Source organism: Rhinolophus hipposideros (genome assembly GCF_964194185.1).
Source record: "Rhinolophus hipposideros genome assembly, chromosome: 9".
NCBI lineage: Eukaryota > Metazoa > Chordata > Mammalia > Chiroptera > Rhinolophidae > Rhinolophus > Rhinolophus hipposideros.
This window is the reverse complement of record NC_138055.1, coordinates 55,644,367-55,669,524: the sequence shown is the minus strand read 5'-3', so window position 1 is coordinate 55,669,524 and position 25,158 is coordinate 55,644,367. Positions and strand designations below refer to the sequence as shown.

The following is a 25,158-nucleotide window of genomic DNA, read 5'->3' as shown; positions in this document are numbered from 1 at the left end:
TCATTTGTGAATTCATACCCCATAAGGGTAAGGATCTTTGTCTTGTTCATCTCTCTGTTCCCATTGCCAGTACCGTGATCAAAAATAGACTCTGAGTGGCTATTTGAATGATTGGTGGATGAATGGATTAATTTTACAGTTTCAGTGTTATTGAAAAGGTTGCTAGAAACTGATGTCATGTAATTCAGTGAAAGCAATTCCTCGGGGGCCTTTAGAGTACTTGGGGTTGAGTCCACACAGTTAGAGATTGTATCCTTGCTCAATTCCCTCGGGTATTACCTTATATAGGTATCTTTTTTTTGTAATCATTAATTATTAGGGATAATGGAATCAGTACAGCCGGGCAGTGTAGATTTTTTTAGGGTTCCAGAAGAAAAAAGATGGTCAGTAGTACTTGATGGAGAGAGAAGACTGGTTTTGTCGGGTTACTCTTCTGCCACACTTGAACCCTAAATATAGTCATTTGTCCAAATACTCATTTGCCTTGCAGCTAAAGGGAATTTCCTTGTTGCCTTGGTAATGGGTCTGATTCCTACCAACTTTTGATGACTTTATATCTAATGTAGAAGGAGAATGAGTGGTGGTGTCAGCTTCAAAATTTTGTTGGTGGTCTCAGACTTTATTTCAAGGACCAGGAAGAATGTTGCAATAAAAACAATAGCTAATACTTATTGAACACCTATATGTAGTTCCTGTGTACTGAGCACTTTCACACATGTAATTTGTATTCTTGCCTTGAATTTCTCAGTCTTTTCCCTCAGCACGTATTATTTTCTTTATGTTGCTTGAGTATTTTGCTAATATGAAAGGGAAACAAGGAGAAAAGTGAATTTTGAAAAGTTGAAGATGTTGTCTGAAGAGCCCCGTTTGGAACTATCTTATTCTATGATGGAAAATATAGTGCTAGTGATTCATGGGGGTATTTGGCTTTATTAAATATACATCATGCTTTCTGTCCGGTGCTGCTTGTATAAGGGCTCTCTCCTCTTTTGCACAATTCTCTTTTTCATTCTTATCAATGAGCTTTATAAAGAAAGGCAGTTTTGTGGAGACATGAGGATTATTATGTATGCTGAAATTATTGGCACCCGTCAGTTGGCTTGCTGTTTCCATCTTGAGTGACAGGCTGGGAGAAGTGAAGTATGTGGATCAATCTGAACATCCAATGCCAGTGTTTAGTTGGTGAGGACAGGTTTCTCCTCTGATTTTGAATGCAAGTTGTATGTTTCATTTTCATTTGATAAGAAATAAGGGTGCTTCGGATTCCAGCACTATTCTTCCCACACAGGAGCATGCAGGGAAAGAAAAAAGATTTGTTTGTGGGAGGGAACTGGGGGAGGGATGAAGAAGGAAAGGAAAGGTTTGCAAATGGATCTGACACTAAGCTAAAGGGGTCAGTGCTGCCTGCAGATTCACAACCCCATTTGTGCACTTGAGCATGGCCTGGGGGAGCGTTGGCCTGATGAATGCAGAGAGAGATGCATTTTGATTGAGGTAATTTCCCTCAGATGGGTCTCGCTATCCCATGAATCAAAACCTGTCAGCAAGGAGCTAAAGATGGAGTGAAGTTTATTGTACGTTTGTTTCCATGCGACACCGTCATGCTAGAGGGGTCAAGTGAGAGAGATCATTAGAACTGTGTTGATTTACTGGGCCTGTTGTGCACTTTCCCTGCAGGGCCAGAAGGAAAGAGACTTTAGGAGGGGAGCTGAGGGGCACGGGGTGGGGAGGGAAGGGCAGGCACGCACAAGATAAATAAAACCCTCACAGGTCTCTGCGGGTGAGGGGTAGGCAGTCTGTTTGTAGGGAATAGGGGGGGCTGTATTGTCCCACCTCCCCCCTTCCTCCAGCCCCTGGTAGATTTGGAGCAGATGCTCTGCCTAGATCTTTAGGAGAAGCACCAAAGGTCTGACTCAAAAGGAAGCTCATGGGGAAAGCTCTGATATTATCCTTAGTGGCTAGAGAAGTATATCCTCCCCCTCATCCCATTCCTTTTCCTCACCTTTGAGCTCAAAAGGAAACACAGGAAATTTAATTTAGAAGTCAAAATTCCCATTTCAGGATACAGCAAAATAAGGAACCAGAGGAAAGACTGTCCTATACATTCCAAATGGACACAGGCTTTGTGATAAGATTTGTGAAGAGAGTGGCCCCTGGGTTTGTGCTAGAGAATAACTGGGTTTCAAAAGTAGCATCTCCCTGTCTGTGATTTGAACTTGCCGAACTACCCTTAGCACTGAATTGAATGAAAAAAAGTACATAGTGGTAGTTGAGCAAGATATGGCCTAGTTCTTACTCTCCCCAAGAAGGGTATGGGAACCTCCTTTTTATTCTTCCTAAAACTGTTTCCTGCTTGGCCTGAAGACTTAGTGAAATGGAGCTATTTTATCTGAATATTCTATAAAGGCTTTCATTTTGAAATTTTCACTTACATTCCTTTTTCACTTTTATCTTAGTGGTGCTTGACAAAATCAAGAAAACTTTTCCTAGAGACTTACGTAAGGAAAAATATAGAGAGGCCTGTGTTCATTGCAGACCCTCCTAATTCTTTTATTATAGTTCAACAGATGGAATAGCCAGTTAGTCAGAATTAGAAACAAATTTGGTTGATAAAATCTTTAGTGTAAGATACCTGGAGTCCTTTCCTTGGTCCCTAGTTGTAAAGTAGAGACATGTGACACGGTAGAAAGGGGTAGGATCCTAACATTAACCTAAATTATCTGAGTGATGGAAGTCGTTGAAGTAGTTCACAGCCACTTTTAGCTAAGGGTCCTAATGATCCTTATCCGCTGTGAATGAAATATTTCTTCCTTCTGCTACTATTGTTCCAAGGAAATGCTTATGTGAGGTACCTAAAGAGATGGTAAAGTTAGGAAAGTGGTTTTTTTTTTTGTTTGTTTTTTTAAAGCCGCAAGTTTGACATCTTTTTTTTGTTTTTTAAAGATTTTATTAGGGAAGGGGAACAGGACTTTATTGGGGAACAGTGTGTACTTCCAGGACTTTTTTCCAAGTCAAGTTGTTGTCCTTTCAGTCTTAGTTGTGGAGGGCGCAGCTCAGCTCCAGGTCCAGATGCCGTTGCTAGTTGCAGGGGGCACAGCCCACCATCCCTTGTGGGAGTCGAACTGGCAACCTTGTGGTTGAGAGGATGCGATCCAACCAACTGAGCCATCCGGAGCTCAGCGGCAGCTCAGCTCAAGGTGCCCCGTTCAGTTTTAGTTGCAGGGGGTGTAGCCCGCCATCCCTTGAGCGGGACTCGAGGAATCGAACTGGCAGCCTTGTGGTTGAGAGCCCACTGGCCCATGTGGGAATCGAACCGGCACCTTCGGAGTTAGGAGCACGGAGCTCTAACCGCCTGAGCCACTGGGCCGGTCCCTATTTGTTTTTTGTTTTGTTTTGTTTTTTTAAGGAAAGTGGATTCTTAAGTAAAGTGTCCTGGGTTCCATTCCTGGCTCTGCCACTTAGCATGTGAGACTATTCGTGAGACTTTGGGCAAGTTAGTTAGTCTCTCTAAGCCTCAGTTATTTTTTTTATCTGTAAAATGAATGTCATAATACTTATTATGTATGTCATAGGACCTACTATTTTTAAGATTGTTATAAGAAGTAAATGAGATAGTGTATGCAAAGAACATACAGTACCTGGCACATAGTAAGCACTCAGATGTGAGTGACTATAACATCATTATTTTAATTTATGATCGTTAAAGACGGGATGCTTCTTGAAACCTGGCTCAATGTTTTATAGTTTAGATCACATTAATTATACACCCACTGTGGATTTGTTGATGGTTATAAATGGGCAGTATTTTGGGCAGTATTCTAGTTATATGCTATAATTAATTAAGTGATAACTTGTGTAGGATTCTTTTTTTCCCTCTTTGTCCCCGTTCTTCCACCTGTCCACCCCCTACACTCCAGCTCAAGCTGTTGTTTCTCAGTGTAGTTGTGTAGACACAGCTCCCTGGCCCATGCTGGTGTTAGGAGACTCACCGGAGGTTGCCAGCCTCCTGTTGCTCACTGCAGCCCAGCTCCAGGGAGAGCCATTGTTCACAATCTTAGCTGTAGAGGGCGCTGCTCACTGACAGCTCACTGGCCTATGTGGGAATTGAACCGGCGACTTCAGCATTAGTTGTACCGTGCTCCAACCACCTGAGCCACCAGGCCACCGGGCTGGCCTTGTGTAGGATTCTTCAATCCTTCATAGCCACCAACCTTTCTTAGCTCCTTTTTTACTCACTAGAAGGCAGGTGCAGCAAAAGGGAGAAAAAATGAACAAGTTTCTCAGCTGAAAGACTCAAAGTAACACCTAGAAAGTACTCCTACCTAGTGTTCAGGGAGCGAGGCTGGTGAAACAAATTGAACACAGAAAGCTGTATAGCTGCCCTGTTTTTGACTGAAGAGGTGGCTTCTGTGATCATAGGAACAAAGGCAACCAATTCCTTGTTTGGGATTGACAGTAGAGGTATTAAACAATTCCTGTGCTTCTGTAAGTCTCTTGATTGCCTTTCCTTTTGACTCTGGCAGGAATGTAAACTCCTTGGGATTTTTTATTTTATTTTAAAGACTTTGTTGGGGAAGGGGAACAGGACTTTATTGGGGAACAGTGTGTACTTCCAGGCCCTTTTTCCAAGTCAGGTTGTTGTCCTTTCAATCTTAGTTGTGGAGGGTGCCATTCAGCTTCAAGTTGTTGTCCTTTCAGTCTTAGTTGTGGAGGGCGCAGCTCAGCTCCAGGTCCAATTGCCGTCGCTAGTTGCAGGGGGCACAGCCCACCATCCCTTGCGGGAGTCGAATCAGCAACCTTGTGGTTGAGAGGACGCGCTCCAACCAACTGAGCCATCCGGGAGCTCAGCGGCAGCTCAGCTCAAGGTGCCGTGTTCAATCTTAGTTGCAGGGGGTGCTGCCCACCATCCCTTGCAGGAGTCGAGGAGTTGAACCAGCAACCTTGTGGTTGAGAGCCCACTGGCCCATGTGGGAATCGAACCGGCAGCCTTCGGAGTCAGGAGCATGGACCTCTAACTGCCTGAGCCACCGGGCCGGCCCGGGATTTTTTTTTTTTTAAATTCAACTCCGGAGCACCACACAAAAGTGTGTTCAAAAGTTTGCTTGAATTCTTTTGACCTGACCTTATGTTGGTTACCAAAGAAACTGTCCTTGCCCATGGTGAGGGGGGGGGGTGGGTGGGTGTGTGTGTGTGTGTGTGTGTGTGTGTGTGTGTGTGTGTAGAGCGTCCCTTGAGGTGTATAAGAGGACAGCATCTTTGTCTAGATGTGCCAAGTTCTAGAAAATTATCCTGGGGTGGGAAACGCCCAGGGAGCCCACCTGAGTTTAGATGTTTCTAATCCTAGGGCTGGGCTTTTGATTACTGGTGACTGGGTGTGAGGGGCAGGTGGAAGAGGAGAAAATACCTGTTAAACTGGGATGAAGTGGTAGGGTTTAGATCCTGATGGGAATATACATAAGACTCTTACAGTGAACAGTAGTACATGTGAAGAGTTAGCTCAGTCTTTAAAACAGAAGGAGAATGGCCACCTTTAGTTCATAGTAAGCTGAAACATTCTCTCCAGTTACCGAGTAGGCATCATGAGTCTCTTGGATGCTTGAAAAAGGTCCAGAGCATTTCTCTCTTAGAGAGATGACTGCAGCTGTTTCCTTCACTCGCTTTATTTTAAAATTATTTCTAATTATTCAGAGCCTTCTGTGACTTTGCTGGGTGTTCGTAGCGCTTGGTGTTCTTTGTAAGCTCTTATCACTCTCACCCCCTTCTCCTTCCTTTCCTTGGTAAGTCAGTGGAACTTGTAAACAGTGTTTAACAAATAGTTTGGTTGCCTTCTTCCAACCTGCTCTCTGCAGTTGTTATTCAGAGAAGCCTCCATTTTCCTTGTCTCTGAACTACAAAAATGTCTTCAGCACAGAAATGTTTTCTTTACTTGTCTTATGAGTATTGAGGCCCTACTTAACATTTTTAAAATTGTTCTAGGGACAGGACAATATGCTAGCTTACTCAGTTTCCTATCTGTTTTTTCTGTTTGTGAGATGTAGTTCTTGTCACAAGGTTGGCTGACATATTGTGACTAGTAAGTTATAATTTCATTCCCATTTATTAATATCTTGTGAATGGAGGCTAGCTTGTTTCAACCCTTTTCTTTGTACCTGAACAGTCTGAAGATGACGAGAAGCTGAAAAAGAGAAAGGAACGTTTTGGAATTGTCACAAGTTCAGCTGGAACAGGAACCACAGAGGATACAGAGGTAAAATTTACCTAGAATGCTTCATAGAGCCCTTGAAGGGAAATGAGAGTGAACAATCTGAGTGGGGAAACACTATTATTTCCCCAGCCTACTTTTTCTTTTAATTTTTATTGGGGAATATTGGGGAACAGTGTTTTTTTCCAGGACCCATGAACTCCAAGTCACATCGTCATTTTCAATCTAGTTGCTCACTGGGCGCAGCTCAATGGCCCATGTAGGGATCGAACCGGTAACCTTGGTGTTACGAGCACTACGTTCTAACCACTGACCCAACCGGCCGCCCCCAGCCTACTTCTTAAGTGCCCACATGACAAGATCTTTTGTCCTTTGCTTGATTATCTGTTTTCTGGATTGAGGGAGTGGCCACACTGAATTCCATTGATATACTTAATTCAGTGTTAGAGCCGGTTAGCATAGTAAGAAAGAGCACAAGATTTGGAATCAGATAAGCTCAGATTTGAAAATTGGCTCTGCTACTTAGTATTACAGTATTATTTATAAGTTACGATATTTTTCTGAGCCTCAGTTTCATCATCTGGGAAGTAGAGATAATTCCTACTTTTAAGTGGTATTTTTAGCATGAATTGATTCTATGCAAAAAGAGATAATTCTATGTGGAATGCTTGACACAACACCTATCATTCTGTAAATATTCAGTAAGTTTCAATGTCTGATTATCTACCAGACTTATTTCTTTGATCATTTAATGAAGGCCATGTCTGACCCAGACACAAGTATAGTTGTGCCTAACTCCCCTCTGAAGTAGGACAATGGACTCGACTGAAATATCTCATTCTTATCACTTTATTCACAAATAGTTTCTCAAAATGAGAGAGTGGCTTTTTCTTAAGACTTGTGTTCATCTGTTTGGTGCAAAAGTAATTGCTGTTTAAATGGTTAAAACTAATTGCAAAAACTGCAGTTACTTTTGCAACCTATATATCCCAGCTTCCCTCATATTCACTGAGACTCTTGAGCATTGGAAGACTGCTCAGAACATTGATAGACAATATTGATTTGCTGATTTGAGAGTGTAATGGAGACCAAGTGTCACCCAAAGTGTACATAAAGAACAGTTGAAATAATTAGTTTAGAATTACAGAAATTTCTTGGGTGGTGAGGAATTTGGAATGTTCTTTCTCCCATTTAATCCAAATTAGTACTTCTTTCCATTACCTCTGGAGATAGCCTCTGAAAATCTGTTACCCCTCACACTCAAAATCTTACGTTTCTTTATGAATAATTATCAGTCATGTAAGTAAATTCTGAAAATTTTAGAATCTGATCAGTTTACATTCTCCACTAGGAAAAAAATAGAGGAGTTACAGTGTTCTTTGTGGTACTAATTCAGAATAAAGCATTACCTATTGAAAGTAAGTATCTGCTTGCTTACTGACTTGCCAGAAGGAACTAGAAGTAAACCTAGGCTTGTTTTAATTCTAGTTAAAATTACTCCCTCTTTGCCAAGGAAACTTAAACCAGGCATGCTCGCTAAGCTGGTACATTTGGCCTCTCCAAAATAAGGCAGATGAGGATTTTGTTGGGAGAGGCAGTATATGTAAGGAGGAAGTAACTTCTGAGGCTCATGGAGTTTACATGAACTAGATGACTTTTATTTGATTCCAAAGAATTGTGTCAGTAATCCAGGTGAAGCGAGCTGGGCTTGTATGTACTCGGCTTTTATTTTTAATCTAAATTAAACCTCCTTTGTGAATGGAATGAAAAAGCAGCCCTCTCTTTGCTGAAGGCAGAGGTTGGAGTGAGAGTGAAGGATTCAGCGCTGTTTTGTGAGCCACTCTTAGAATTAAAAGGGCTTTCTTTCCTTCTTCCCATTTTGTGCCCTCCCCAATGCTTCCTCCCTTAAGGAATCCATGTTGGGGACTCTCTCCTCTCCCCATTTATTATGTTGGCATTGAAGATTTATGTGCCTCTCTGTGGGTTTGGAGGCCTAAGGAATTGCTGTGTTGGCCTGACTGCCCAGGAGGGCACTTGTTCTCCTCACCTCCACAAAATAGCATTGGTCACCCCTTGTCTGCTGAACTCTCCTATCTCCCCACTGACTAGAGGACTTTCCCCAGCCTATTAAGCGTTCTTTGTTTCTAGGCTAACTGAACGAGTGGCCCTCTTTCCTTTAGGAATCTTTCCATTTTCTACCGTTTCCCTCCTCTTCTTCCCTCTGGCCCCAAACTCCCCAAATCTTTTCCCTTCTTCACCCTCCTTTTCCACCAAACCTCCCCAACTCTAACTGGATAACTAGAAAGATTCAGGAATGAAATCTTTGACTGCCAAGCTTAAGCCTGGGCCTTTCCTCCTTCTTGGACCTTGTGACAATCCATGTGAGCTTGGATTAAAGCAGCCAGTAACCCAGGCCACTATTGTCTTACAGTCTAATTTTTTTCTTCTTGATTCTTTCTTACAGGCAAAGAAGAGGAAAAGAGCAGAGCGCTTTGGGATTGCCTGATGAGAAACTCTTGATGCTTTTCTGTTATCCCGCGGTTTCCATCTCTGACTCTTCTTGGTCACATATATACCTAATGCACAGTGATGAATGTGCCTAGGTCCTGCCTCGCAATGAGGGAGCATGTACCCCAGGTACATCTGTGAACTCCAGCAGTAATTTGACTTATTGCTGTTCCAACTTTAAGATTGTTGTTGTTGTGTTGGTTTTTTAATTATTATTTTGCTTGTTAATAAAAAAATAGAAAAGAGAACAATGTGTTTTATTAGGTGCTCCTTTGAGTTCTTAGAACCAGATTAGACCATATACAGGGAGCTTCAGGGACAGACATTATAGGGAGTTAGCCCTATGCTTTTACCCTTTAGAAAATAGGATATGGAGAAGGATTGAGTCCATCCCTTTAAGCCTGTTTATTCCCTTCTCTCACAGGTGTCCTTTTAGCTCTTTATCCTCCATGAAAGTTTTACCCAGAGTCTGCGTCAGCAGGTTCACATGACCCATTGGGATAAAATAGGGAGAATACTGGGTTTTAGGAGGTGCAAAGGATGTAAATACAGGGCTAATGATTAGTAGGTAATCTGTTACGGAAAGGAGTCTAGAGTCCCTATTCTAGAGTCCAGAAGGGCCCTGTTTTCAGGAGTGATCTGGTGTGATACTGTCTGGTTTCAGCTAAAGCCAGTATGTGGGACCCTGTTGGTTATGCACTTCAGGAAAGGAGATGGACTGGGTACCCCTCAGCTAGGAGAAAGTGTAAGGATTCGAAGCATAATAGGATGTGGAGGTGTTAAGCATTGTAGGGAACACAGCAGTGGCCTGGAGGCTTCTACTTTCTAATCAAGACCTGTGCTGGTTTGTCTGTTGCAGAAATACACATTATTACAGTTTTGGTGGATTTAAGTTTCTTAAATCTTACTAAAATCTATTTTCCTTGTTGGGCCTCCTACTTAGAAAGGTTTGGCTCTCCCTAACCAGGATGCTTGTTTGCATTTAAAGCTTCACATAGATCTGAGACCTGCTACTTAATCTTTTTGGATGTTTTGGTGTAAGGTTCCTCCTCTTTAATCTTTATTTCTGGACATCTACATAAGGTTGGGTTTTGTTTGATAATAAAACTTAAGAGCCTGGCACATTTACCTGAAGACTGGTACCATAATCGATCCTGTGTTGCTGTAATGTAATTCCTTGTTCCCATTTCTGCTAAAACCTTCTACCTGGTTTTGTGATTAATACAAAGGTAATGGTTTGATCCCCTTCCTAACAAAAATCTCTTTCCGCTGTCTCTGGTTGCTGAGGAAGGCAGAGACTTAAGTTTAGATATTTTAGGAAGACTGCCTTTGAGAGCAGATCCAGAGATTGCCCATTTGTCGTGAATTTTGCTCCATTCTGAGACTTGGGAGAAATGAATAAAAGGGAGTGCTGGTTAAACTTTTCCTTCCCTCCAGCCTTTTCTATCTGCCTCCCTTTTCTCCAGGCCCTGATCTTGAGGCTAGCTTTTTCTCTCGCTACTGTCTCTATCTGTAAACAGAACCAGAGAGAATTCTGTTTTGTAACTTGAGATGGATTATAGATTCAGTAAGGGTTTTCTGCCCAAGGATGGCAAAAAATAAAAAATAAGTAAAGGAATAAAGCAGATGCTGATAATGGAATGGACCACTGGGTCCTTTAAGTTTTCTTCTTTTTGTCTCCTTATCCTCTGTAACCTTCCAGAAAAGTATTTTGCCTTCCCCCCAGGATTCTCGTCCTGAAGCCTAATAATCATTCCCCGGACTCAACTTTCCCCATATCCTTGATGCAGTGTTCTGAATTTGTGTGGATCTTTTACTAACCTTTTTCATCTCATTCCAGCAGCTGTTCTTATGTTGGTCAGAAGTCTCTCACCTCCAAGCCTCATCACCAGATCCTCTTCCTGTCTTGTAGTCATTCCACACATACTTTTTGAGTATGAGTAGTTCAGGATGCCTGTCTTTTTTTTTTTTTTTTTTTTAACTAATTCAATCTTAAAATAGTAAGCCCCTTTAAAGGCATTAACAAGCATCCAGCCTTCTAGTTCTTTATCTGGGATCCAAGTACCCTTCCTTCCTATCCCCCAGACTCCTTAGTGTAGCTGATTCAGGATCCACATGTGGTAGCTGTCTTTTTTGTCTTGAAGCTGTGACATTCTCTGCATACCTGGAAGCTCTTAATGAGGGTGTCTTTAAAAGATGTAGAGGGAACTAGCTTCCTCGGCTATAAATCTGTACCTTTTTTTATGGTTCTCTAGGATCACTCCTTTTCTCCATCACTCTAAGCGGCCCTCCCTCCCAACCCAACTCCTGGGAACTTCTGAAGATACAAGGCTAGAAGCTTCTGTGAGGGGGAGGGCCATAGGAAGGAAGATGTGAATAAGAACAAGACTTCTTGGTGTTGAGGCTTGCTGCCATGTCTGACATGAGAAATAGATGAAGGGGAAGGAATTTAACTGTTTTCCCCCTGTTCTCTTCTATGAGGGCCTCTGACAGGCAGCGTCACTCATCTCTGATTGTTGAAATCCTTCAAAAACTAACTTTACCCCCTTTCCTGCTACCTGTTCACACTTCTTGTTTTTAACCTCCAAAGGGATTAGAAAATAATGGCAGGGGTGGCCGGTTAACTCAGTTGGTTAGAGCGTGGTACTGATAACACCAAGGTTGCCGGTTCAATCCCCACATGGGCCACTGTGAGCTGTGCCATCTTTAACAAATAACAATAAATAAAAATAAAGCATCTTCTTAATCTTTAAAAAAATAATAATAATAATGGCAGTCTTCACACCTTTGCAGACCGTTTGAGCCCAAGGTGTTCCTCTCTCAGTTGTCCCTGCCTTTAGTTTTTCCACCTCTCAAATCACCGTTAATAGAATATATTAGAGTGGAATATTGTGTAGCAACTACTTCGGTATAATTCCTTGTTCTGCCATACTAGGTCTGAAACCCTGGGCAAATTATTCTGTGACTTTCCAGACTGTACCACTAGCAACCCTATTGTGAAGGTTGCCGTGAGAATTGATACTATATACTCAGCACAATTTGTTTACTATAGTTTGCATAGTAATTGTCCAATAAATATTAGTTCTTAATTTTATTAGGTGATTTACAGTGGATTTTTTTTTCCCTGAGTAGGTTCCAGCTAGAGGTTTAAGGGGCTAAGTGGATTAGTTTGAGCGTGTGTGTGTGTGTGTGTGTGTGTGTGTACAGCATATGCAGGTGCATTTGAGGGTTCAGAGAGTGGGAAGAGGTGGGAGGAATTCTAATTACTCCCTTAACCCCAGCTCACTGGCAGAAAAGCTGACATTGTGGCCTGGGCCATTGACTTCCCTGCTTCTGCCGTACTACAGACTGGAAGCTATAAATGCTACTGCCTGCTGGCGCTTAGCTTAGAGCCCCTGACATCCAAAAAAATGGGCAAAGATAGAGTACAGGATAGCTATCCATACATTGGTTTGGAGGATGTTTGGGGATAAAAGTCATTTTGTAGTCTCTTGTGGGTGTCCTCTCAAAGTAGGAAACAATGCAGTCAGGGGAGAAAACCTGTTTTTAGCTCAGGCCAAAAGCTAGGGGTAGGTGTGGCGAATATAGTTCCTTGGGAGGATACAATATGTAGCACTTTTGTCTTCTCTTATCCTCAGTCTTGTGGTTTGGTCAATCTATTGAAAGAATTGACAGGACAGGGAAAGCATGGTGGCATATTGAACCCTCAGTGGTCCTGTCCCTCTTTCTGGATCAGGTCAATGTCACAGGAGCTTCCTTTTTTTAAAATGTGAGGCAAGATTCCTTTGCTACACCCAACTCTTATGCCTTGGGAAGTGTGCCCTAGGTACATGAGACAATCACTCTTGGTATAATAGCAAGGTGGAATGGTTATGTTGGTTTGGTTTTGGGGTTTTGGTATAACTTTGTTGGACACCTAGGATCAGGGAACTGGATAGACAGACGTTAGCTGGATCATCTTGAGAACTTTCAAATCTGTTCTCTGGAGGCTAGAAGAGGTTTTGTAATCTTTGGGACTGTTCTGGATCAAGCTCTCCAGAGAAGAGTTGTTCTAGGTCCCCTCCCTTGGGCTGCAGGTCCCAACCCTCATTCCAGGTACCCCTAGTGTTTTTCCCTTGCTCCAAACCCCCATCTTCTTAATTCTTGAACAAGTTCTCATCCTCGCTCAGATTCTCTTCTGTTCCTGGTCTCCAAGGTGTAAATGTGGCGCTTGGTTAGGGAGAAGAGCTCATCACTGAATTCTAAACTCTTTGACTGCTTTTATTTTTCTTTTTTCAGGTTCAAGTGCTGGATTGTGTCATGTGACCATCCCAAAACTCAGAGCATCTTATGGCCATCTTTGCCCTCTGTCACATAACTTGAAAACTGCCTCATGGCCTGTTTGCAATAGTTCCCTCCTGGAATCCTTGATCTCAGTGAAGAAGTCCTTTCCCGGCATTCCAGTGCCCCTGTCAGCCCCATACTCCTCAGACACCCTTAACAAACAAAGGCAATCACGCACAGTGTAACAAATACACAAAGTAAATAATAATTACACTAATTATGATCGGAGGGCACTGGCGAGGTCCACACACATCTTAAGGTTGGAGAGGGGAGTGCTAGTGCCCACTAGGTCGCTGGGCTATGCCCCCATATCTCGGGGGGTGGGGAGGACCAGGGGAAGGAGACTTTAACTCATAGACTTAAGCTCATAAGAGAAAGACCCTCCCCCAGAGGTCTTTATTTGGTGATATTAAAGGGGCATATTCTACGTGTCCCCAACTCTAATGCCCCAGCTCTCTAGAATTTGTAGAAGGAAGTTACCTGATGCCTATTGCCCAATCCCCACCCTGTGCCAAGATCAAGAGACATGGCCATTTGACCTTGGAGAAGGCATCTTCTGTTCTTCACTTCTGTTCCTCTCCTTCCACCAAGAAAATTTGAATGGTGTTGACGGTTCTCCAAGATTGGGGCAGAAGGAAGGATGAAGAACAGGTCAGAGAGGAGAGGCTGGGGTTTAACATAGCTACTATATGGGAAGAGGCAAGTTGAAAGGCTTAATCGCCCCTGCCCATTCCTGTACCAAAATACCTTATCTCACTTTCTCACTGTGGCAACGGGAATAAGATGCTAAAGATAACCAACATCACCTTCCCAAGGGTGGTCACATACCTTTGCCCCTTCCACTGGCTGGGCCAGGCGGGAGAGTCATGCTCTTGGGAACAACAAGCCTTGCTGGTCAGCTCTCCGGCTCGGGCTTTAGTTCAGTACTGTTTGCATTAGACCCATAACTGCTGGCTTTACTTAGAGTAACAATTTTGCTGAAGGTTTTTTCCCCCTCTCCTCTCCTGACCCTCTGGGCTCTTGCCTGGAGCCAAGAGGTCTGGTGGTGAGGTATGGGTAGGGTGTGGGTCAGGAGATTCTCAGCTCCTGGGCTTCAGGCACTGTCCGGCAGGGAGGCAGAGGGAAACTTGTACTCTGAAGCCTGCAACTCCTCTAAGCCTCACATCTCTTCACCACTACTCTGGTGCCCTGGTTATGTGTCCCACAGCGAGAGGTATTTTATGTCCATAAAGTGCCCGTGGTAAGTGCTCAGAATTCGTCTCTTGGCTGTGGCGGGTGCTGCTATTTCTCATTCCATCGAGGGGAAGAAACTGAGGCACAGTGAGTCCAGAGGAGGGTGGGCCAGGATTGTGGGAGGAATGGATAGGCCCAGCTTGTGACTTGGAGTGGCAACCAGTCCCTGCCTACTTCCTAGCCTTCCAAACCAGGGAGTCTCCATCCTTCCCATCCTCTGCTCTAACTGGCCTTGTCAGATGCTTTTCCCCACTGTATTGTCCCCTCCTTGCTGCCAGGTACTGCTAGATTCCAAAAATAAAACATAAAAATAATTATAGACACTCTGCTCCCTTGTTCTCCCTGCTTCCACCCTGAGCTTTGGGGTTGGGGGACTAAAATGTTCCCCCTCCAGAATCCCTTCCACCTTGATCTGCTGGCTCTATTCCCTAGCCCAGAGCAGTCATTTGGATTCAAACGCCCTATAACCTTCAGCCTCCTTATTACTTGCTTGACCTCTCCTAACCCTTCCCAGACCAGGGACTCTGGGATCTCTATACTCTTTACTGACCTGAAGATAGAGGCTGGGAGCAGGGTCATTCCACAGGCTCTTTGGTCTCTTGGCTGGGTGAATTTGGGCATAAGCAGGCCACTCCCTCTTGCTAAACAACTCTACACTATGAGAATGGACCTGAGGGTTAGTTTAGTGGCTCACAGATCCTGGTTGTTGAGGGCTCTCCCCTCCACCACCACCCCCAGCTCCTAAACCCGAACTTCTTACTGTTTCTAAGACCACCGGAATTCAGTTCAACCCCTTTGGCTCAGGACGGTTAAGTAGGATGATTATGGATTGGAAAACCACCACATCAGCCCTCTTGCCCTCTACTCCCATTCCAACCCTAGAGGCTTTATACAAGTGCTTAAATAGGTGGGTATTGAGGGAGAACAGGGTTTGGGGAATGAGGGATAAATGGGGCACAGTGGGCAGGGGCCCTTCTATATCCGTAAAGCCAAATACCAAAAAATGAAAAGTCACAATAAATAAATAAATAAAATTCCAAAACCCTCACTTTGCCCCTGCCCTCACTGCCCTTCCCCCGGCCACTGCTGGAGAGAGAAAGGGAAGAAGCTAAGAATGGATTTTTAATTTCCTCTCCTACTGAGAATGGTAGTCGGGGTTTCCCCAAACCACACCAAGCCCCTCACCTTGCCAGTGGAAGGAGGCTTGGTGTAGGGCTTTCTTTTCCTACTCCATTTCGGTCTCTTTCTCATTGTTTATCTCTGCCTAGTCTCTTTGTCTCTTCTGCCTTTCTATCCTTTTGCCTTCTCACTGCAGCTCTTAGAGTTCCTGTCTCTAACCCTCTGCTCTACCTCTGTCTCTACACCTCTGTCTTCCTGCCAAACTTTCTCACCTGCAAACCTCAAACCCTCCCCACCTGACCATGAGCCCTTTGCCCCTTTTCCCCCAAACCCCTCACCCCTCAATCCCCACCTGCCTCCCTCTGTTGTATTGCACGCTGCTTGGGCAGGGAACAAGGTACGATGTTCATGGGAAGCGGTGGAGGGAGCTCCAGGGCCTGGGGGCTGGGGGCCAGGGCTGGGGGTCGAGGGATGGGGTCTGTGGGGGAGGTATCCTCAGACCCCCACCTTAGGAGCAGCCACAGCGATCCACCACCATGCCAGGGATCTTGCCGTAGATAATCTGCTGCTTGTCATTGAAGTAGAGCATGTTGATGGGGGACATCTTGGTGGGGGTACAGCAGGGCCCAGCAGAGCCTCTTGGGTTAGCCTGTTGCACCAAGTGGGTGTGTGGATACTTTTGCATGAACATGTACTCGCACTGGCCGGAGCAGTAGTTGGCCTTGTAGCGTTTAGGCGCGATGATCCAGTCCCAGCCGAAAGCCTCAAAGTCCACTGTGAGGGGGTATCGGCAGCAGCGGGACTCACTTGAGTGCTCATCGCAGTCCAGGCCCAGGTTCCGCCGGGACCGTTTTGTGTTCTCTAGGACTCGAAGCTCCATGAAAGGATGCTGGGATGGGAGAGGAGAAAAAGGTGTGACAGAGCCCTGAAGGGTTCCTACTCTCTGTTCCTTTCTCACTTGCCCCTCAACAGAGGCGTGAGAACAGAGACCACTGATTTCTCAGCTTGTCCGCTGCTCCCATCTGCAGCCCATATCTTCTGCCCACGTTTATTGCCAGCTAAGTCTCCTTCAGCTCACCTTCCCTAATTCCTTTCCTGGCAACCTGCCCCTGGACACCCCCTTGGCCCAAGGCCTCACCAACAAACAACCCATTTTTGTGTTCCCAGGGATCTCCCATTAACTCACACCTTCACCCGGAATACAGTTTTCAGCTGTTGCCTGGCTTGGAGCTCTGAAAAGTGATAGCTGCCACTCCCTTTCCCCCTCGAACTCCTCTGGAATCAGCTCCTGGCCCCAGAGAAATAATGCTGGTCCCCACCCCGCTTCACACTCCTGGAGGCTACACGTATCTGCCACCATGTCAGGCTCCCTGCTCACCAGCCCCTCAGCTCCGGGCCCCAGCGAGGTGACCGCCAGGTCTGTGCCACTGGGGTCGAAGGCGTTGATCTCCACACCCCAGTTGCTCTGTGGCTGGCGGAACCAGCTGTGCAGCACTTGCTTGAAGTCAATGCTCTGCCAGTGGCCTGAGCGTGAATGCAGCTCAATCTTGAGTGAACGGATGCGGATGTGACGCCGGCCTGCGCCCCCTCCCCCAGCAGTCCCTTCCCCAGTCAGGGGTTTCAGCCGCAAGATCTGCAGGTACACAGTGGCTGGGCGGGGCACAGGCCGTAGATACACCCACAGCTGGGCTTTCAGTACCTTTGTGAACATCACCTTGGGGCTGAAGTGGAAGTGGCAGCACAGAGGGCTGCCATCGGTCTGCACCGCAGGGTCCGCTGATAAAGAGACAAGGGGGTACAGCGTCAGCAAAGGGCGTTGGTGGAAGGGGTCAGCAGCACTGGGGGACCCTGGCAACCTGAACTCCTCAGCCTGAGTTTTCTTCACCCTTCTGCTGTGCCTGCCTGGTTGATGACCATGTCGCTGGTACCCAGAACAGTGCCTCCTCTCTTTCCCTGTAGGATGATGGCTCTATTGGGTCTCACTGATCTGCACCCATTCATTCGCTAATCCGTCTGCCCTAATGCATTGGTTCTTCTCTACCAGGTAACGTGTAATTCTTCCACCTGCAGCCTTCCCTTTCCCCAACTTACCCCAGTATGTAGGGCTCCAACTTTTTCTGAACCTTTGACGATCTCCATAGAAGCCAAACCTCATATCAGCAGGACCTGCGACCTGCTGTCCTCAGGTCACCTTGCTCTATACCTCCTGTTTTCTCTAGTGACCAGGTGGAGCCTGGCACAGCCACCCCCCCCAAAAAAAAATAAAAATAAAACAGATGGCCTCAGAAAGTGGATAGCCCAGGGTCCAGATAGGGAGCATGAACTATATTCCATGAAGTAAACCAGAATTCAGATCTAGGCTACTTGCATCGTTCTCATTAGAAATAATCCCCAGAAGAATGGAACTATTCCTTCCGCGCATTTGACTCCCTAGTCCATTGACCTGAGTACCAGTTTCCTCAGCTGCTTCCTCCTCATCCCCATTGCTGCCTCAGCTTTTGAGGAAAGGAAAAACGACCTCCATGTTGTTTCTTCCTACTTGCCCAAAGCCTCAGAAATAATATTCAATACCTCAGGTCAACTGTAATCAGTCTTCTTTCCCCCCCTGAGCTTCCTATGGTTTCTCAGCCCAGTGCCAGTAAGTCTTTACAAATGTTTAACATCCCAACCTTACATTTTGGCCTATTTCCCCTGGTTCTGGACCATAAATTGACCCTTCTTAGGTCTAAAGGATGATTCTCATGCGCCTCTGCCTCCATTGCAGCTCCTCTCAGTTCCCCTTTCTAATCTCTTACATCAGTTAGGGATGCCTTAAATCATGTTTCCATTGGACAGGAATATCCATTTTCACTCTAAATGGACTGAGAGAAGAAGAATCAAGAATGAACTGCCAGAGCTATGTGAATGTGATCAGGAAGTCCAAGTCCTTGTGCATCATGCCCAGGTGTCCGAGTTCTGTATAATCATGGAGGACACAGCATCTGTGGTCTCCCATCGGCACTTCCCACCCACACTCCAGAAGGAGGATCCTCTGAGTGAGATGGGGAGGAAAGTGCTTAATGATCTTCGTATATTCAGGACATGAGACACAAAATTCCTCAGCAGCTTCCTTTCCCTTGGTTCTTCTCTGAGATCCCAGGGCACTGGTCATCCAGTTATCCTCCTGCTGGAGCTGCAGTGATGGTGCGATGGGGTAGGGTTCATGGAGTGGAGATTCAGAGATCAGGAGAGTAGCTGGGGCAGGGACGCTGCTGGTGAGATGGGGAGTGACAAACAACAATCCAAATAGCATACTATGCCTAATTTCAGCATAGGGATTGTCTTATTTTCCTGCCTGTCTTTCCTATTAGGTACTAATCTCCACAACTGTGGACACTGTTGACACTGTGTGTTTTGTCACCGTTGTAGCTTTAGTGCCTCCCATAGTACCAGGCACTGCTCAATAAATGCATGCTAAATGAACTTCCCTAAACTCCCAATCTTAAATTGTACAGCCCAGTTCTTGAAAGTTCTTCCTGGCGTATCAACTCTGTTCTTTGACTACAATTGAAATGGGTTTAATCACTGCCTGACTCCTCATGAATCAGCAATCTGACCTTACCCACCAAACTTAATGAAACAGATAATAATCCTTGCTTCGTAGGAGTGCTGAGCATTAAATAAAGAATGAAAATTGTAGTAGCTTCTCAAACGTTGGTTTATTGTTAGTTTTCTAAACTCTAAACATACTCCCCTCCCTAAGCTGACCCAAGACTTAGAAATGGGGGACTGGGCACCAGGGCCCCATCCCTCTAAGTCTTTGTTTCCTTTAGGTAAAGTCCCCCATGCCCACCCCAGGGAATCCCCATACACTTCTCCCCCAGTGGGTGTGGGGACAGTCAGGTACTACAAGGGGACAGGACAAAGACAATATATGGAGAAAGAAAAGGGAAAAGGGAGAAGACGGAAAGACTGGAGATGGTGAGGGAGATAACAGAAAAGAGACTGTTCGGGATGAAGGCAGGTTAGAAGAGATAGGCAGGGAAATGAAGAGAAGGAAGAGGGGAAGATCATGGTAGGGGGAGAAGGAATACGTTTGGAATTTGGAGAATACTGGGAGAGAAGGGAGGATTCAAAAGGAGTTGGGTGGAAGTTAAGCAAAAGGAGGGTGGTAGCTAAGCCTAGTGGGATGAAGAGAAAGGACAGAAGGATACAGAGGGAGGAACAAAGGAGAAGCAGGTAGAGGCACAGAGGGAAACAAGGGGCTTGAAAGAGTCCCCAACACACACATAGGCCCAGCTCCCAAGGGGAGGGGAAGAAGCCACATCTGTGTTGGATTGATTGGGTTGGTGGCAGGCAGCAGGTCAGGTTTAGTAGGCGGCGCTGGTCTGGAGAGAGGTCATTGCACTATTTTCAGCAAAAGCCCAACCCCCTCCCTGCTCACTGCCTCCCCCTCCCCCCCCACCCCATGCACACTCTCCATACCCTGGCTGGAAGGCCTAGGGGCAGGAGGTTGGGCTGAGAGGACAGGGGCCTCTTGGTGTAGGGAGGAGAGAGAAACTGAGGGGCTGGGCTTGGCTCCCAGAAGGGCAAGGGGGCTGGGTTCCCAGGATGAAGGCTGGGGTGGGAGAGCCTGAGAGGGTGGAGGGAACTAGGGCAGGCACAGCAGCCTAGAAGAGGTGGGGGCTGGGGTCCAGGGTTGAGGGCTGGGGGGAAGGGAGGAAGGGGGAGGGGAGCGGAGGCCATCTCTGCTGACAAACACCTCCCCCGATTAGCAGAGCACAAGTCTCTTATTAAAGCGGGTCCCTGGGGATTAGACTATAAAAGTCTCTTTTTCCTTTTCCCCTCTCTCCCTCCCCTCCCCTCCTCTCCCCCTCCCTCTCTTAAGAGCTCAGCTTGGCTCTTAAAGGGGACGTACAATACCTGGCCAGAGACCCAGTCCCTAGTTAGCCAAGTCCTAGGGTGGCATGAGGGAGAAGTTGGGGCAGAACCCCACCTGCTGGTGTCCTTCCCCTGGCCCCCCCTCCAGCCTAACTTGCACTTCCCAATCCAGGCATGCAGAGTCTGTTCGCTTCCCTCATCCCCATTACCAGGGCTAACTCTGGGCTCATGCCCATTCGGTAAGGGATGCTGGGGCTAGAAAGGGGCAAGAGGAAGCCCATAGCTCTATCACTCAACTGGAAATCCTCATGCACACTACACCACATAGGCCACAGGATCTTTTCCCACTCTACCCTTCATCTTCTTCCAGCAAACTCTTCTTCAGAATTCCTCTACAACTGTTTCACAAATCCCCACCTCATCCCTGCCTTCAGTCAATCTCAGACTGACCCTAACTTCTCTAAAGCAGAAGCCTTAAGAACAGGAGGGAGACTGAGGAACCCAAGACCAGATCCTAGGCTTTCACCCCCAAATTAGTTTCCTAGTTCTTTGAGTTTTCTTTTTTTTTCAGCCCTGACCAAGTACTGTCGAGTTAAGGTCCACAGAAAAACTGGAGGCAGTATGAGGCATTCGCCTCCCAGATACACACCTGGGTTCCTGTGCCTCTCCCTGGGGGGTGGGCCACGAGGACTCCCCTCAGCCCCCAGCTTTTTATGACCCATCTGCCAATAAACCAGTTTCCCCCCCTCTTCTGTTCAGAGTCATAAAACCAAACAGTTGTGTGTGTTTGTGGGGGGGGGGGTGACTTTGCCAAACCACTAGGGAATGAGAGGTTTGGTTTCCTGAAGTTGCAGGGGGGGAGACCTCAGTGGGGGAGGGGAAATGGGAGTCATCTGACCCTTGGGAGAGCTGGGGAGTTTGGGGGAGTTGGGGGGGAGTGTTGGCCTGGATTTTCCAGGCCATAAAATTTCAAAGCAGCTCAAGTCTATTAACATGTTCATCTTCCGTTTGGCCAGGGGCTTGGATGCCTGGGTTCCTCCTCCCTCCAGCTCTTTCTTTATTTTTTTCCCTAGGTCTTCCTCTGTCTCCTCAAGTCCGGGTGAGGATAGGGGCGGGAGAATAAGGGATGGAACACTAAGGTTTGAGCAGCCAAACGGGTGCCCTTAGCCCCAGCGCATTGGAGTTGAGTTCTCTGAGCTCGGTCTGGACCGAGAAGGCACAGCTTTTCGGGCCCTTAGGGAGACCAGGTGTCAGAAGGGCTCCGGGTGAAATGGGTGCCAGCTGGGCTGCCTGCCGGGAGAGAAACAGGGCTCTGAGACCTCATTCCTAGGAGAGAGAGAGGGGCTCTCTGCAGCCCGGTGGGTGCGTTGCGGAGCCCAGGGTGGAAGTGGTGGAGAACTGGTGCCACGAGTATTGGGAGGCAGAGAGCACTGCAGCCTGCCGGGACTGCGGGGGTCCCGAAGCCTCCCGATTCTGTTTTCCAGCCTCTCCTCCACTGCCCTTCAGGACTCAGTTGCTGCCCCTGCCCCTCCACCAATGGCGGGTTCCAGCTTCTCCAGACTCCCTCTAACAGGGGTCTTTTTCGAACACCCGGGGTGGGAGGAGGCATTTCTCAACCCTCTCTGTTTGCCCCACCACCACCTCCCGGGACGGGTCTTGCACACAACTCCGCAGCCCATCTCCACCGCTCGAAAAACTTCCAGGGATCAGCCCCCGCCCCTCAATCCGTCAAGTTTTCGCAGTAAAGGCTTCCGGGCCAGAGCATCCGGGAGCGCTCGGCTTCCGAGCGGGAGGCGCTCACTTTCCCGGAGCCCGAGCCAGCATCCCACCGCTCGCGCCCAGCGGTCCACTTACTCTCCTGGGCCATGCTAATGACAGTTTCGGTGGTGGCGTGGTACTCGTCCTCCTCCAGGAAGTCCTCGGGCTGCAGCGCATCGCCCTGGAAGTCGTGCAGGTCCAGGATCTGCTGCAGCGGCGGCGCCTTGGGCAGCAGCTGCTTCACCACCTCGCGGCTAATGTTGGGCGCCTCCTTGAGCCTCAGTTTGCTCAGGATCTGCGACTTGATGCTCTCCAGGCGCAGCTCGCGGCTGTGCTGCCGCCACACGCACACTGGGCAGCCGTCGGGCTCGGGCACCACGGACGGGGCCGGCCGGCTCGAGCGCTCCCCCCCGGCCCCCGCTGCCGCCGCCGCCGCCGCCGCCGCCGCCGCCGCCGCGGGGCCCTCGGCCGCCTCCCCCCGGGGCCGCAGCTCCAGGGCGAGGAGCAGGAAGCCCAGCAGCAGCGGGGCCGCGAGCACCATGCTGGAGGGGAGGGGAGGGAGGACTGGGGGGCGGGGACGCCGGAGTCCCGCGGGGAGGGGGCGGAGGGAGGAGGGAGGGAAGAGGAGGGGGTCCCGGCGGCGCGGGATTGGGGGCTGCCCGGCCGAGGGGGGGTCGGGGGGGTCGGGGGCGGCGGGCGCGCGGGCGGGGCGGGCGGGCGGCCGGGGCGGGCGGCTGGGGGGGCCCGAGCCCGGGCCAGGCCCTTTATAGCCCCGGCCCCCGTGTCGTCAGCGGCCGCGATTGGCTGCGGAGCCAACAAAAGAGGCAGCGCTGTCATCCGAGGCGAGAGAGGGAGCCGGAGAGAGCCGAGGAAAAGAGAGAGGGAGGGAGCGAGGGCCCAGAGAGAGATGGAGAGACAGAGATATTGGGGTGGGGGAGAGGTGGGGGAAGAGAGCGAGAGCGAGAGTCAGAGAGACCAAGGATAGACAGATAGAAAGAGCGAAGAGACAGATCAGAGACAGATTGAAAGAGCAGAAGGAAAAGGAGAGACAAAGGGGGGTAAGATAAGGGAAAGTGAGGTGGGGGAGAAGACGCAGGGAGGAGAGATTTAGCTAGAGAGACAGAGATAGAGAAGGAAAGAGACAGGCACAACTAGTGGGGGAGTTAGAGTGGGGAGAGCCAGCGATAAAGATTAGGGGAGAGAGACTAACGGGAAAAGTATGGTTAGACAAGGTGAGAGATGGAGGTCTACAGAGCCAGACCAGGAGAGGTCAGGCGTGCAGAGAGATGGGAGCAGGGGCAGAGGGACTGATGGGACAGAGACCAGAACCTTGGGAAAGAGAGCGGGGGAGAAGGGAGAGGAGCAGAAACGGAGATCCCTGGGAGCCCCTGAGTGGGCCAACACAGAGGATGGGGGAAAGCAGAGGTGGGAAGACTGACTCCTGAGGGAAAGAGACAGCACAGTACCAGGAGTCAACCTTAATGGGAACACGCAGAGCCTGAGAGGAGGAGGTGGAGAATTTGAGTCCAAGGGAGCCCTAGCTACCAGAGGCAGCCGGAAGAAAATGTTTCAAGAAGCCATAGAGGAGAGCCTCGGGCTGGGCTCATCAGGGGGACCAGGGAGGGCGAGATGGAAGGATTGAACGTGGGGGTTAGCCAGGGAGACTAGGAGCAAAGAAGCCAGAGACAATCTGAGAAGGTGGAGAGGTGGTTGGGAAGCCAAGACAAGAGGAAGACTTAGAGCTGAAAAGAGTTTGTGAGCTTGCAATTGAGGCTTGAAAGGGATAAGGTAATCAGCAGGCTGGAAAAGGCAGGAACTTGGGGCCACTGGCAGAGGGATGGGAGGAAGCAAAGGCGAAGTCCACTATGCTTATGCTTACAGAGGAGTCTGGATCTGTGGGTTTCGCCATACTTTTGGATCTGCAGAGTCTTAGAAGTATGGGAAGGGTCTACTAGTTTTAGGGGTGTGGATGAGAGAGAGGTCTGCCCTCAGATGACTGAGTTGGAGACCGCAAGTTGCAAAGGGAGAAACCCAGATAAGGGACCAGCCCTAGTCTTCAGGTGTGACACTGGGTACAGCCAGAGGGCAGAGGAGAAGAGTGCCAAGGTATTAAAATGCTCCTGAAGTGCTTAACTTCTGTCCCTGGAAACCTCTTCCCAGATCTCAGTTTCTCCAGGCTTATTTCTTGAGTCTAAAACCTTGGAGGTCAACAGACAAATAACTAATAGATTGAAAATGTTTGAGGGGCACACAATGTTTATTGAATCAGTGGAAGAACATTATTAGTCTTCTCAGGCAGAAGAGAGGGGCATTGGTTTCCTCTCTGGATTAGAGCCCAAAGAATGTCTTAAAGTTAGCTTGATGGAGCACTCGGTGTAAGGGCAGAGTGGGGCTGGGCAGCTGGAATGGAATGAGGGAAGAACAGGGTCCAGGTGTGAGGAAGGAAGATTGGGTAGGTATTAGGACCATACTGGGGAGCTTTGAAGAAATGATCCATTTCTGTGGAGGATAGGAACTAAGACCGGAGGAGAATGGACTGCTCAAACATCGTAGGTTGAATAGGATAAATAGAGAACTTCTCTCCCCCTAAAATGTGCCCCCATCCTGATGTTTTTCATTTTAGTGAAAGACACTCAATCATCCCGGCCAGAAACTTAGACGTAGCCTTCATTCTCTTTCTCTTGATTATCTCTGAGTCTTCGTATAAGTTGTTTCCTCTTCCTAGAACAACTCCTCCTCCTACTTCCACTCCCCCCACCCCAGTATCTTGGCCAAATTTACTCTTCATTCAGTTCTCAGTATAGATGAAATTTTAGACATGTTTCTCAGGAGTCCAGTCTTGACTCCCAAGTCTACAGTAGATGCTTTTTCTACCTCTATCTGCACCATTCTGTGTGGTATGGAGGTTAATCACATAGCTTCAAGACTAGAACTAGGCTGGTGTCAAGTCGCTGCTGTTTCCCTTTTCTGTGTGAACTTGGCTCTATTCCTCCGATTCCTCAACTGTAAGATGGGGGATAACAACATCATACCTATTCCATAAGGTTATGAGGATGAACTGCCTGACACACAGTTCTAAATGAATTAATTAGTCATTACTATTATTCTAATTTACCACACTCACACACTGTGAGACCCAAGAAAACAGGAATCTT

At 47.6% G+C, this 25,158-nt stretch overlaps 2 protein-coding genes across 6 annotated transcripts in view; one reads left to right on the top strand and one right to left on the bottom strand.

Moving 5' to 3' along the window:
• Nucleotides 1-15,281, top strand: part of SARNP (SAP domain containing ribonucleoprotein) — a 48,620-nt gene extending 33,339 nt beyond the window's left edge. Inside the window, exons 10-12 of one of the 5 annotated variants that reach the window (XR_013994050.1) lie at nucleotides 6,158-6,247; nucleotides 8,667-8,839; nucleotides 12,989-15,281. Coding sequence is in view for 3 of the 5 variants with exons in the window: in XM_081060566.1 (XP_080916692.1) it covers nucleotides 6,158-6,247; nucleotides 8,667-8,708 (132 nt within the window). In the remaining 2 variants the exon portion in view is untranslated. Of the gene's footprint in view, nucleotides 1-6,157; nucleotides 6,248-8,666; nucleotides 11,804-12,988 lie in introns of those variants that run through there. The other 4 variants (XR_013994051.1, XM_081060566.1, XM_081060568.1 and 1 more) reach the window with 4 other exon arrangements.
• Nucleotides 15,262-22,676, bottom strand: GDF11 (growth differentiation factor 11). The gene is made up of 3 exons (XM_081060536.1): nucleotides 22,100-22,676; nucleotides 16,764-17,161; nucleotides 15,262-16,274 (listed from the first exon to the last, which is right to left on the bottom strand). Exons 1-3 carry the CDS (start codon nucleotides 22,542-22,544, stop codon nucleotides 15,894-15,896), a joined length of 1,224 nt encoding a protein of 407 aa, XP_080916662.1. The 5' UTR covers nucleotides 22,545-22,676; the 3' UTR covers nucleotides 15,262-15,893.
• Nucleotides 22,677-25,158: the final 2,482 nt, after the last annotated feature.

Bases quoted from the DNA above. Each gene is read 5' to 3' on its own strand.
- GDF11 (XM_081060536.1), bottom strand. From the start codon at position 22,544: ATGGTGCTCGCGGCCCCGCTGCTGCTGGGCTTCCTGCTCCTCGCCCTG. The intron at 17,162-22,099 runs GTAAGTGGACCG...TCTCTTTATCAG, and splicing joins CATTAGCATGGCCCAGGAGA to CGGACCCTGCGGTGCAGACC. The intron at 16,275-16,763 runs GTGAGCAGGGAG...CTCCCATCCCAG, and splicing joins GGCCCGGAGCTGAGGGGCTG to CATCCTTTCATGGAGCTTCG.